The 11,857-nt window shown below is 39.7% G+C and overlaps 1 protein-coding gene across 1 annotated transcript; it reads right to left on the bottom strand.

The window, feature by feature from the left end:
- Positions 1-2,282: 2,282 nt before the first annotated feature.
- On the bottom strand, positions 2,283-10,180 carry oprd1b (opioid receptor, delta 1b). The gene is made up of 3 exons (XM_028979668.1): positions 9,887-10,180; positions 5,553-5,908; positions 2,283-4,610 (listed from the first exon to the last, which is right to left on the bottom strand). Exons 1-3 carry the CDS (start codon positions 10,108-10,110, stop codon positions 4,081-4,083), a joined length of 1,110 nt encoding a protein of 369 aa, XP_028835501.1. The 5' UTR covers positions 10,111-10,180; the 3' UTR covers positions 2,283-4,080.
- Positions 10,181-11,857: the final 1,677 nt, after the last annotated feature.

Genomic DNA, 11,857 nt, shown 5'->3' with positions numbered 1-11,857 from the left:
TAACATGTTCCAAACATCACCTAAAGTCATGTGACCGCCTGTTCCAATGGCTACTGTAGTTATACCGCCTGCTCTTACAGCTGATACCAGCTCTGGAGGCCATGCCCGCTGCGACCAACGCCCAGACAGGCCCATTCTAGTTTATAATTAATTCTAAATTGATCAAGAAATAAAAGAATTAGGAATTATGATACATGACCTTCATGAATAAACTGAAAAAATATAGAAATACCTTCTGGCTTGCTTTGCTATAACTTTTATTCTGTTTAAGCCAATTTAATTTTCTATATATAAACTTATTTTCTATAAACTTATATTTTGCCCATCATTGCAACACCTAGCACTAGTGTTGGGCACATTTCCATTTTCCTAAATAAATTCAGTTTATATGCTTCCCTCGCCAGTGAACATTAATCAAGACTTGCAGCCTCCGGCACAGTTATTTCTACAGGCCGTTCACACAACTCATTAATGACCAATTTCTTAAGTCATTTGTCTTGAAAATGGTTTTCTTCAGATTGGGCGATTAATCATGAATTATGTGAGGTGAAACAGATGAAAAAGACTTTATTTTAGTCTTTGGAGCAGAGCAAAACTTTTCGAACAGACGTTTTCTTCAGAAATTCTCTATAAATCTCTTGGTTTATACTGAAACTTTTTTGTTTTGTTGTAAGATATTTCTGAGATATGAAATATATAAATAAAATTACTTTGTAGCACATCACTGCAGTCAAAGCTCAGCCTCTGGCAATGTTTCACTACAGATGTATATGTTCATCATTAGCAAGGCCTCCTGTGGTGAGAATCCAGTGACCATGTTCGTACCAAGTGGTCATCCGTTTCTGTGATTTGTTTTTTTCTAAATTGTATTTCATCTGCAGGCCCACTGTTGCATGGTGCAACAGCCCATCTACCATGTGCTCCACTCCCCTGCTGGAAGTGTTTAAATACTTCACCTAGAGATGATGGCAGAAGGTTGATGCTGTTTATTACATCCTGGAGATTTAATTCACCTCACTTGGAAAATTTTATCAGTATTTTCATCTCTTTGATGTTTGACTGCAAATGTCCTGCTCTATTGCAAGGTCATCACCTTTGTCAGTATGCTGCAATGATGTTGCATGTCACCTGTTTTGTCATTGTCACAAAAGGGAAGGTCAGTCATGATTCCCTTACTTGACATGGTCAATATGACCACTGCATCACTGCACAGGTATGGGGTTCAGAGCAGCTGAGGACACAAGGACCTCAAGATATTCCGTCTTATTACATTCTTTGGTGGTAGCAATCCCAAATCCATACCCCCAATGTGTCCTTGATCAAGACACTTAACCCTGAGTGTCTCCATAGGGACTGTCCCTGTAACTACTGATTGTAAGTTGCTCTGGATAAGGCCGTCTGAAAAATGCCATTAATGTTCATGTCTGTGTGTTTTCCTATTTGATGGCCGTTCTGCCACCACACAGTTATTCGACTAGAGGTAACCAACACATATGCAACACTCTTAGCTTAGTTTATGTTTTACTAATTTAATTTATGTTGACATTTTATTACACAGAACATTATAGTTCTTTTATGTAAAAATCAAGATAGTTTAGTTAATAAAGAATTGGAAAAATATTGATTTGGTAAAATTTGTCTATATATTTACGAAGGATGAACTGAGTATGATGTTTGGCTTTGTTTTAGTTTGTTTTATAGTGTGTGTGTGTGTGTGTAATTTTTGCTTACCCCTGTGTGTCCTGATACCACATGTCCTGCCTGCTCGGTTCCTCATATGCTCTCATCTGTAATGTTGTTTCTGATCTACTGTTAACTGCTGTTATTCATCCGTGCAATTCACTGCCCGTCTCACTCGCCGTCTGCACATGACAAGTTCATTACATTACAAGATGTTAGGTCATGACGTGTCATGTCTGATCGTGATTGTCTGGTTATGACAAGAACCTCTGTAGAACTGAGGGTTCTGTCAGAAGGGATGACTACAGGCAAATTGCTTACTTACTGCAGAGCTCTCCTTCAGAATGTTCAGACAGATACAATCTGCACATGCACTGTGGGATGAATCAGACAGGAGCTGCCACATGCAATAAATGTAAAACTGCAGTTATAATGCATATCAGTGTTTCATAAAGAAGAAAGATCTGTCTACCACAGATGTGGTATCTAAGAGTTTCATCAAGTGAACATTATTTATTTATTTGTAAAATTCTGCCAGTATATAATTAAAAAAATGATTTAAGCATCTGTTTTCAAGGCTTTAATAATAGTGTTACAAGTGTTCAAAAACATCATATCAAATCCTTTGATCTTCTTTTTTTCTCATTAGCCTACGCCCACATTAGAAGCAAACAAACATTTGTGAATTCAGGGCAGTATCCTATGCTTCAGTACAGACTCAGTGTCTACAGAGATTGTGTCCATCGCCTCCATCCACCATCTTCTCTTTGATAATGTAACGCCCCATTTCATGAAAATTGCAAGCTTTTTCTTCGAAAAACACATGAACAAATCCATGTGTCAGAGAAACATGACAGTTCTGTTCCTTGTCATTTTTACTGCAATTTTCCCTCTAAAAATCGAAGAGAATTTTAAAATCATTATTCTTTTATTCATAATTAGAAAGGTCTTGTTATTTCCACACAAACCAACAGGATAATGGGATTCTCAGTTACATGATTCCATGAGGGGTGGTGTGCAGCGTTGAATGCCCTAAATCCCCATCCATCATCAATTGTGATCTTTTTATCTGCATCTTTGGCTTTTACACACACAAAAGCCTTTCTACACAAATATGGTTTATGGTCACCGTTAACAGTGTTCTAAAGAATCCAAGGCTATTTCTATAATTTCAGTTTGTGCCAGTGATTTGCAGTGTACTGTACAAAATATACAGTTACATGAGTGAGTTTTCTTTGACCTTCTCAAATCAACATATATGAGCCATCACAAAACAATTTAAGAAAAGCATCTTAAAGCACTAAATAATTCAGAATCTAGTGCAAAATTGAAAGCTTTAAGGCAATAAAGTCGCTGACGGTAGAATGTAGACTTTCTGAAAATAACAAAAGTGTTAAAGGCCCAAATGAGCTAAAGACAGATGGCTGGTCACAAAAAGCAGTTATTTACAGTTACAGTTATAAGCTGATGTGCCTGTATTAGTTCATGTGCTTGTATTAGATTTCAAAAACACATCAACACATTAATAAAAAAAAATCAAATTCCACATAACTTTGCCCGCAAGTAAATCACAAAATATATATTTCAAATGTTAGAAGGAATAGCTAAAAGTCTGACTAGTTATTGTTGTAGAACAATGATACTAATTATTCAGATGAACCATAACCATTCATAATCCAACTGTGCTTTGAGTTCACCCTGTCACATCCCGTTAATTAAAAAACATCAGTCACAATACATAATTTTTCTTAACTCAAAATATTGCAGAAAGAAGAATTACACATTAAGAAAAGCAGCAGACTTCATAAGAAAATAAATATTTCCAATTGGAATGATCATTTGTACTTTTCCTTCACCTGCATTTTTGACCTCACTGCAGTTATATGATCATATGATTACCTGGACACATTCACCTGCATTTACTCCCCATATCTGTGGATGAGGAAGTGGCACTACATTCCACTGGTGAAGTAAGCAACTTTTTCAACCGCAGAATTCCAACATGGGACAGTGAAGTCATGCCGTCAGTTCCTGTTATATCATTCCCAGTGTCTTTTTAAATGTATCTTTTAATATCAACATGCACATATGATGGGATTCTGTATAGAACGCAACAAACGATGATGAGCTGTTTTAAAATGACCGTCTCATAGACATAATCTTAAATTATCAAGTCAATCCACACTTCAGCCATGACTTCATTTTCTGGGCCTTTCATCCTCCTCCCTGAGATTTATAGAGAAATTTGGCCTGCTTGTTGGGCTTCTGATCTCCAGTCATCTCTCAGTGGATAATCTGGATAGGCTATAGCTCTGTGGTGGAAATCTGTGTGATTTCAGTCTGAAGGTCCTGCTGCACTCTCTTGGAATGAGACCCAGGAGATGCCTGCTCTATGCCTAGTCATGCCGGCTTCTTCACAGACTCTGAAGGAGTGCAAACTGAAATGGGCTCCCGAGTGGCATTCCGGGCCATGGAGAAGCTGTTCTGGTCCATGCGAGAACGAAAAGGCAGGCAGAAATCCCGGAAGCACCTCTTGAAATTTTCGTCCAGAAAGGCGTAAAGGACCGGGTTGAGGCTACTGTTGGTGTAGCCCAGTGCTATGCATAAGTGCCAGCAAGCCACCACCAGAAGGTTATTGGTGTCAATGTCCATGAGGGTCTTGACAATAATAAAAATGTGGATGGGGGTCCAGCAAATGATGAAGGCTGCCACCACGACCAGCACCATACGAGTGATGCGACGCAAGTTCTTGTCTTTCTCTTTAGAACCAGAGAGCAGGCGCACACTCTTCAGGCGAAGAATCATCAGGCCATAGCAGATGGTGATGACCAGAACAGGAACCACGAAGGCAAAGATGAATACGCAGATCTTGGTCACAGTGTCCCAGTACCAGTCAGGATTTGGGAAATTCAGCATGCACACTGTCTTACCTGTAGAAGGTACAGACCAGTTTACAACAGTTTACCAGACTGAAATACAGTGGGGGAAAAAATTATTTCATCCTCTGCTGAAGTCTCTCATTTTTCAAATAAACCTACCATTAAAATTATAGACCGATCATTTATTTGTAACTGGGCAAATTTGCAAAATCAGCAGGAATCAAAAAATTATTTTCCCCTCTAAATTGTATTGACACTAATTTGGGATGATGAGATTATCGGTACTCCATGTGTTGCAGTAAAGGGAGGACGAACAGGAACATGAGGCAAACAGGAATACAGCAATAAGGAAAATGAACGTGACATCATGTAACCACAGGACCAGATAGAGAGAAGCAGATGCTTGCCAAAAACCATATTCAAAATGTCAGCATCTACCAGCGTGGAGCAGAGTACACAAACTTATTTCTCAACCTGTGGTACCAGGGATCCTGGTTTTAAAATAATAAAGATTAAACATGCTGTTCATTCCACCACCGAGGGGCCAAGACAGAGAAGAGTCTAGATGAATGTCTTCCTTTGACCTTCAGAGATGGAGTGACCAGTCGAGCAGTACTGGAGGCTCAGAGTATACTAGGTGCAGTGCAAGGTATAATAAGGGCTGTGAGGTAGGATGGTGCTACTCCATGTTTGGCTTTGTAGGCCAGCATCAGTATTTTGAATCTAATGCATGCAGCTACTGGGAACCAGTGGAGGGAACGTAGCAGAGGGGTGGTGTGGGAGAAGTTGGGAAGGTTGATCAGTCGTGCTGCTGCATTTTGTATTAGTTGTAGAGGTCAGATGGTACATAGAGGTAGACCAGCTAGAACATTTTTAATAATGTCATGAAATCGAAGTGGTATGTTTGTATCACTCAGCAGAGAGTAATAGTGTGGAAAACTACTAACAATTCCCTTTACACACACCAGAGAGTGGCTATGTGTCCTCCCTTACCTTTGTCATTGACCACAGTGACAGCCATGATCATAATAGGCACCCCTATGGCCGAGGACAGGATCCAGATGCATACATTGATGATCTTGGCTTTGACTGGCGTGCGGAAGTCTAGCGCCCTCACTGGGTGACAGACAGCGATGTAGCGGTCAACACTCATCATGGTGAGAGTGAAGATGCTGGTGAACATGTTGTAGTAGTCGATGGCGATCACCACCTTACACAGCAGCTCACCAAACGGCCATGTCTGCATCAAGTATTTAGCACTCTGGAAGGGCAGGGTGCTGGTTGCTAATGCATCAGCCAGGGCCAGGTTGAAGATGTAGATGTTGGTTGCAGTCTTCATTTTGGTGTACCTGTGGGTCGTAACATGAATTTTAATTGTAATTTAATAAAACAGTGTCATTCAGTCAGCAGCTGGTCACTTGAGGTAAATTGAAAACGTAATCAATCTTATCAGATTGCTACAAACCAATTTATGGTTTTCTTTTTTGTCTTTGAATGTTAACAAATATAGAGAACAACTGATTCCATCCTCATGCACCATCTAACTATGATACAAATAGGTTTTGGTGCAGCAATTTATCTATAAAACATGCATGATGATATGAATGTCCCCCAACTGTGTGCAGTTCAATTATTTCACCCAATTTGAAATGCATTTGCAACACTTGTCTTTCTGCTGCACGGGATAACACCTGGCGTTTAACAGAGTTGGAAATAAATCATCCATTGAAACTAAAATGTCAAAAGTGCCAATTTTGAAATGCTATCAATAATGCTACAAAACATAAAATGCAAGCACAGCCCTTGAGTTTGCATGAATGTTCTGTAAGCACACATCTGTAATATCCGTTCCAGGCAGGGGCAATTTGGTGCCACCTGGGTGGTGTTTGCCCAGGGCACATTTTTTAAAACATATTTTATTGTAAAATCTGTTGTCGGAACCATACTCAGTTTAGCCAAATTAACATACACAGGGCTTTGACCTTTTCTTGTCCATCATCCATTGGTTTTTAGTTTACACACCCATCCTCCAACCGAAGGATTACCACAATGAAAATTAATAGACACTTTAGTGCGCACATTCGGTTTGTATCTTTTTCTGCAATTTTGCATAACCCAGGGAAAATTACTTGTGACATAATCATCTTAGATTGAAAATATTACGAATGAAATATGCTTTATTGGGAAGCACCCCACCCCCCTCCCCTTTCAACGTGGGCGTGCCGAGGACCTCATACTCACGTCCCACTTTCAAATGTCCATATTCATCCTAAATCTCTGTCCACATGAGCAAAGTTCCCAGGTCAATTTTACAGTGAAAAATGAAAAAAGTGAGATTTCACTTTATTTTTGAAACAGATTTCCTGGAAATATACTTGCTGTTAATGTTTGTGCTGATATACTTGTGTCTGTACTGTGCGTCATAATCTGTAGTGAGTACAGGAGTCAGTGTTGATGCCAGAAACCTAAATAAATGAATCAATGCCTGTATCTTAAAATTGTCACCTGTGCAGATCTAGCAACACTGCCCCTATAATATTATGCAGGTATTGCATCCGTATCTGTATATATTCTGTTAATTTTTGAGTATGTGCACAAAAACATTCGTACGCAGTTAACAGCAAATTTATTTTTGACTTTAGCCTCACTGAACGATACACCCTACAGGCATAATATGGGTATTGCAGCCTTGTGAGAAGGGTTTAAAGTGGAACTGACAATTTGAATAAGAAGCTAACTTCAGTGTTTTACTTTGTGAGCTGGTTACTAGATGCAACTGCTGCCAGTCAGAGAATCGTCTGCCCCCCGAAGCAGCAGGCGCACCTCGCACAACCAGAGAACCCTTACTCTCTGCAAATGGTTAATAGAAAACTGTTCGATGCCCATGCTGCACTGACATCATGATTGCATGGGCATCGAACAGTTTTCTATTAACCATTTGCAGAGAGTTTTGTTGATGCCTGTGATTCCACCCCCATCTCGCCCATATCAAAAACTGCCACTATTCTAGGTGCAAAAAGAATTATGCTAAATTATCAATACTGCAGTTCAATTTGTGACAATACATTTGTGACAATCGTGCACAAAAAGTTTTGAAAAGCAATGCTGGCAAAAAAATTAATTGCCTTGTCTGTCAGTGCAATTTGGAAAGCTCAGGGGTGCAAAGGCTGGATGGATGACAGATGGATGTCCTGGAGAGAGGACTCTTAAGCAAAATCCTCTATTCAGTCAGGGCCAAAAGCAGACTGTCTGTGTAACAGAAGATAAGTAAGAAGTGGAAAGCACTAGTCCATGGGTTTAATTTGGCTTTATTCTCCTGCCTTGATGAGCTGTAATATTTTCTGTGATCTGTGTAACAGACAGCTCTCATCTACAGACCAACAGGAGAGTGTGAGGTTATGTCTCAGGAGAAAATACAACTGCCTGCTGTTTTTGCATTCCTTGTTCATAATGGTTTCGTTTCATGATGGCTCAGTATCTTCTTGCTTAATTCAAAGTCACATTTATACTTTTCCTGCTTCCCTGATCAATACTCTGTGGTCCCCCAACAGTCTGGTTTTGTCTGCATTTGCATTTGGTTCAATATACTACGTCTGATCCTAGGCTGATTGCAGCTGTTCAGGTTCTAGCACTACCACTGGTACAAAAAAGCAGGGTGTTTGTGTGTTGCCTTTTTTCTCTATTTTGTTCATTCATTTCTGATAAATTACAGTCATTTACTGCTGTAGCCTGTGCTCTGACTTTAACTCAGTCAATCGCAGGCCAAATATTGCATTTTACAAAGTTATATATTTTACATTCTAGCTAATGAATTTGGGTGTTTATTAATTATTAGCTATCAATTTTAAAATTAGATTGATGCTTTGCACTCTGACAATTCAATTGTCATTTAATATGCACCAAAAAAAACCCATCAAACCAGCATCACTGCGGCTGTCCTCCACCCACTGCATATTAGGAAAAATAATAAAAGTGAGCACGGCCCAAGAGGTTGGAAGGGGAGGGCTGGATGAGGCAAGAGACATCCAGAGTGCTAAATGTAATTTCAGTTAATAGAGATGGTGGTTGTTAACCAATTGTTAATCAATAAATTAACTAAAAAATAGTCCTTTGTTACCAAAAAATGTGGAATATATAGGTGTCTATGAACATATTTAAAGAAAATGTATATCCCGATGGCTGTGTAGAGTGCTATGTCTATAAATAGCCTGATTATTGAGGGAAGAAAATTAACTATTTAGACAATAGACTTTGGTGTTCATACCTGTCTGTGGTTTTCACTATGTTCTATAATGGACCAGTGGTGGCCTAGCAGTTAAGGAAGTGGCTCTGTAATAAGCAGGTTGCCAGTTCGAGCTGCCAAGGTACTCCCCTGCTGCCCACTGCTCACTAAGGGTGATGGTTAAAAGCAGAGGACACATTTCATTGTGTGAACTGTGAGCTGTGCTATGTATGACAATCACTTTCATAATGTTTTTTTTTTTTCGAATATTGTTAATGAAAACATCAGGGTGCCCTGCATGAATCTGAAAAGTTGCTGTCTGAATTCCTAGGGAGAATTTTTACACAGGAAATGTTAATTTGCTATGTTAATTTGAGTTAATGTGACATTTACAAATGCCAGGGTGACAAAATGAAGGTTTGCCTCAATGTTTTTCTTATAAAATAAAAAGAGTCTTACATCTTGACAATGGCTGTGCTGGTGGGACTTAATTATCAAGAGCACAATAGCTTCTGCATGAGTCAGTTTCTTTATGTTCAACCTCCAAATTTTCCAGCAGCAGCAGCATTTATTAGTTTATTTTGCACCGCAACAACAGTAAAAAATCCCATGGATCCCCCAAAAGTATAATGTATAATTAACATCTGCTGATTTACGTAGATATGTTGACTGTAACTGGGTAAATCTATGAAATGGCCAAACAAGAATCATACTGCAATATGGAGACAATTATTACTCTTTTTCAGAACACTGCCATCATCCCAAACTCCTCCGCCATCCACATCAGATGCTTCCATTTGTGGATCTCTGTCACATTGTCTGTCCTCCTATCCGCCTTCCTCTACCCTTCATTTGCTGAACTTGGAAGCAGAGATGCCATCAGCTCCTGCTTTTGTCACATTGCCCACAGGAACACAAGAGTATGATGAAGGAACATTAACGCACATGGATTAAAATGATTAGCTAATGTACAGTCTTTAAATTAGTAAAAACATCGGTTTATACCCAGTATCCCAGTATTTTGATCCTTCTCATGGCCGATGCGCACAGCCCGGAGATTTACGCACCGTTCCTGAGCGCAGTTTGAATAAAGCGTTACTCCTACCTCACCACCCCGTACATCACCAGGATGTTCCCCAGCAGTCCCACCACGCAGATAACGGAGTAAAGCGCCGTGATGCAGACGGCGATGGTGAGACTGGTGGCGCTCCTGGCGGCGTCCTGCTCCTCTTCCATGCTCCCGTTGGACAGGAGTCCCAGGAGCTCCTCTCGCAGGGTCACGTTATACAGGTCGCCGAGATCCGCGACGGACATGGTCGGCAGCTCCATGGCTCCGGAAACTAGGTAAACTCGGCTGATCGGACTGACGTGTTAGAAGGATCCGAAGCAGGAGGACTGGGACTCGGTGGAGAGGGCTGGATGCGAACTAAAGCCCACGGAGCTGCGAGTGAGACCACCCCACCCTCACCAGTGGGCGCTGCATGCATCATCACGGGTGATTTAAACCATCAGAAAATTCACATACCAGGCTATTATACTGAAACCACCTCCATCAGACAGATTGTTTCTTCCATTTTTTAATTTGCATGTGAGTTTTCTAATGAGTTGTTTCTTGTGTCCAGAGAGGAAGCCCATTGAGACGTACTGTCCTCCTGAACCCACTTATTTTCCCCAGTTTACCATGAAGACCACTGTTCATCATGTGTTGGTGTGTGAAAAATGCATTAAATCTGTCATCATGCATGCCACTTTCACAATGTCAGAAGGATTGAGCTTCAGTACGCCCTCTGACCTTTCACATCCCACCATTGACCTCCCTGTGAGCATCTTTCAGACCAGATGAATCACTTTAACCGCAGAATAGCCCACTTTATAATAACTTACATTCTCTAGACATCATTTAACTTGCTGCACACATTCAGAAAATACTCTGCATCATGTTCTTATTGTGTTTTGTTGCTTGCATTTTAAATTAATGGCTATAACTACACACAATACCCACAATTTTTATAGAGCATAATGTTTAGATCTGGCATTGCTTCAATAAAGTTGACTAAAAATGCTTCAGTTCTCACTCACTCACTTCATTAACTGATTAATCCACATTAATTAATGTTCACGTTACAAGGTACAAACCAAGCAACAGCCACTGCAGAAATGCCTGAGGTACCAACTAACAGGAATCCTGAGGAGCTTTCTTAAACTCCTATTTAGGTTATTATCTGGAAGCTCATAAATCCCACTCATTAATTGTCTGGTTGTGTTTATGCATAACCATCTGGTCTCCACCCTCTTTTCCATGGTTTGTGTGCATTTTAGATTGATAAAATTTCCCCAGAAAGCAAAGACTGATCTACATATACATTTATTTCACACAGTCTTACACAGCCTCAGGATGTAATCAACTGGAAGACACAGACAGTGAATGTATAATTATTCAGTTCATCAGTGTGGTGACTTGGAGATGATAAATTAACATGATAGGACAAATGTTGTCATTGTGTCTACTTTTAAATCAGCTCCTTGTTGAGTATTTTATTATATTTGTACAAAATTTGTCATATACAGTACAGGCCAAAAGTTTGGACACTCTTCTCATTGTTCTAGTCATCATAGTTTTGATGCCTCCAGTGAGAATCTACCAAAGTAAATGGTCATGAATATAAAGAAAACACATTGAATGAGAAGGTGTCCATACTTTTGGCCTGTACTGTATATATAATACATTAATTGCATAAGTGTTGATCTGAGTCTTTGATCCTTTAATCCAATGAAGGTCATTCTAAGGCACAAATCTTAAAAATGTAACACACCATACCATTGCTTATGTCACATACATGACAAAATGAAAATGACATGTCTGTTACTGAGAGTTAGTTCCTATTCATCAATCTAAATCTGATTTCCTTGCAACTCCACAGATACCAATTCCTTTAGTCACAGCCTTGAAAAGCATTATTCTGTGCATGAAACATTGAAAGACTTCCTAAAGTCTAATGAAATATTGAAGTGATGTGTGATAATGGCTAAATCCTTTATTCTGTGTTGATGATAGCCTTGTCAGTATCTGTTGCCA

The sequence above is a fragment of the Denticeps clupeoides genome, chromosome 5 (genome assembly GCF_900700375.1).
Source record: "Denticeps clupeoides chromosome 5, fDenClu1.1, whole genome shotgun sequence".
Lineage (NCBI taxonomy): Eukaryota > Metazoa > Chordata > Actinopteri > Clupeiformes > Denticipitidae > Denticeps > Denticeps clupeoides.
This window is presented reverse-complemented; position numbering and strand designations above follow the sequence as displayed.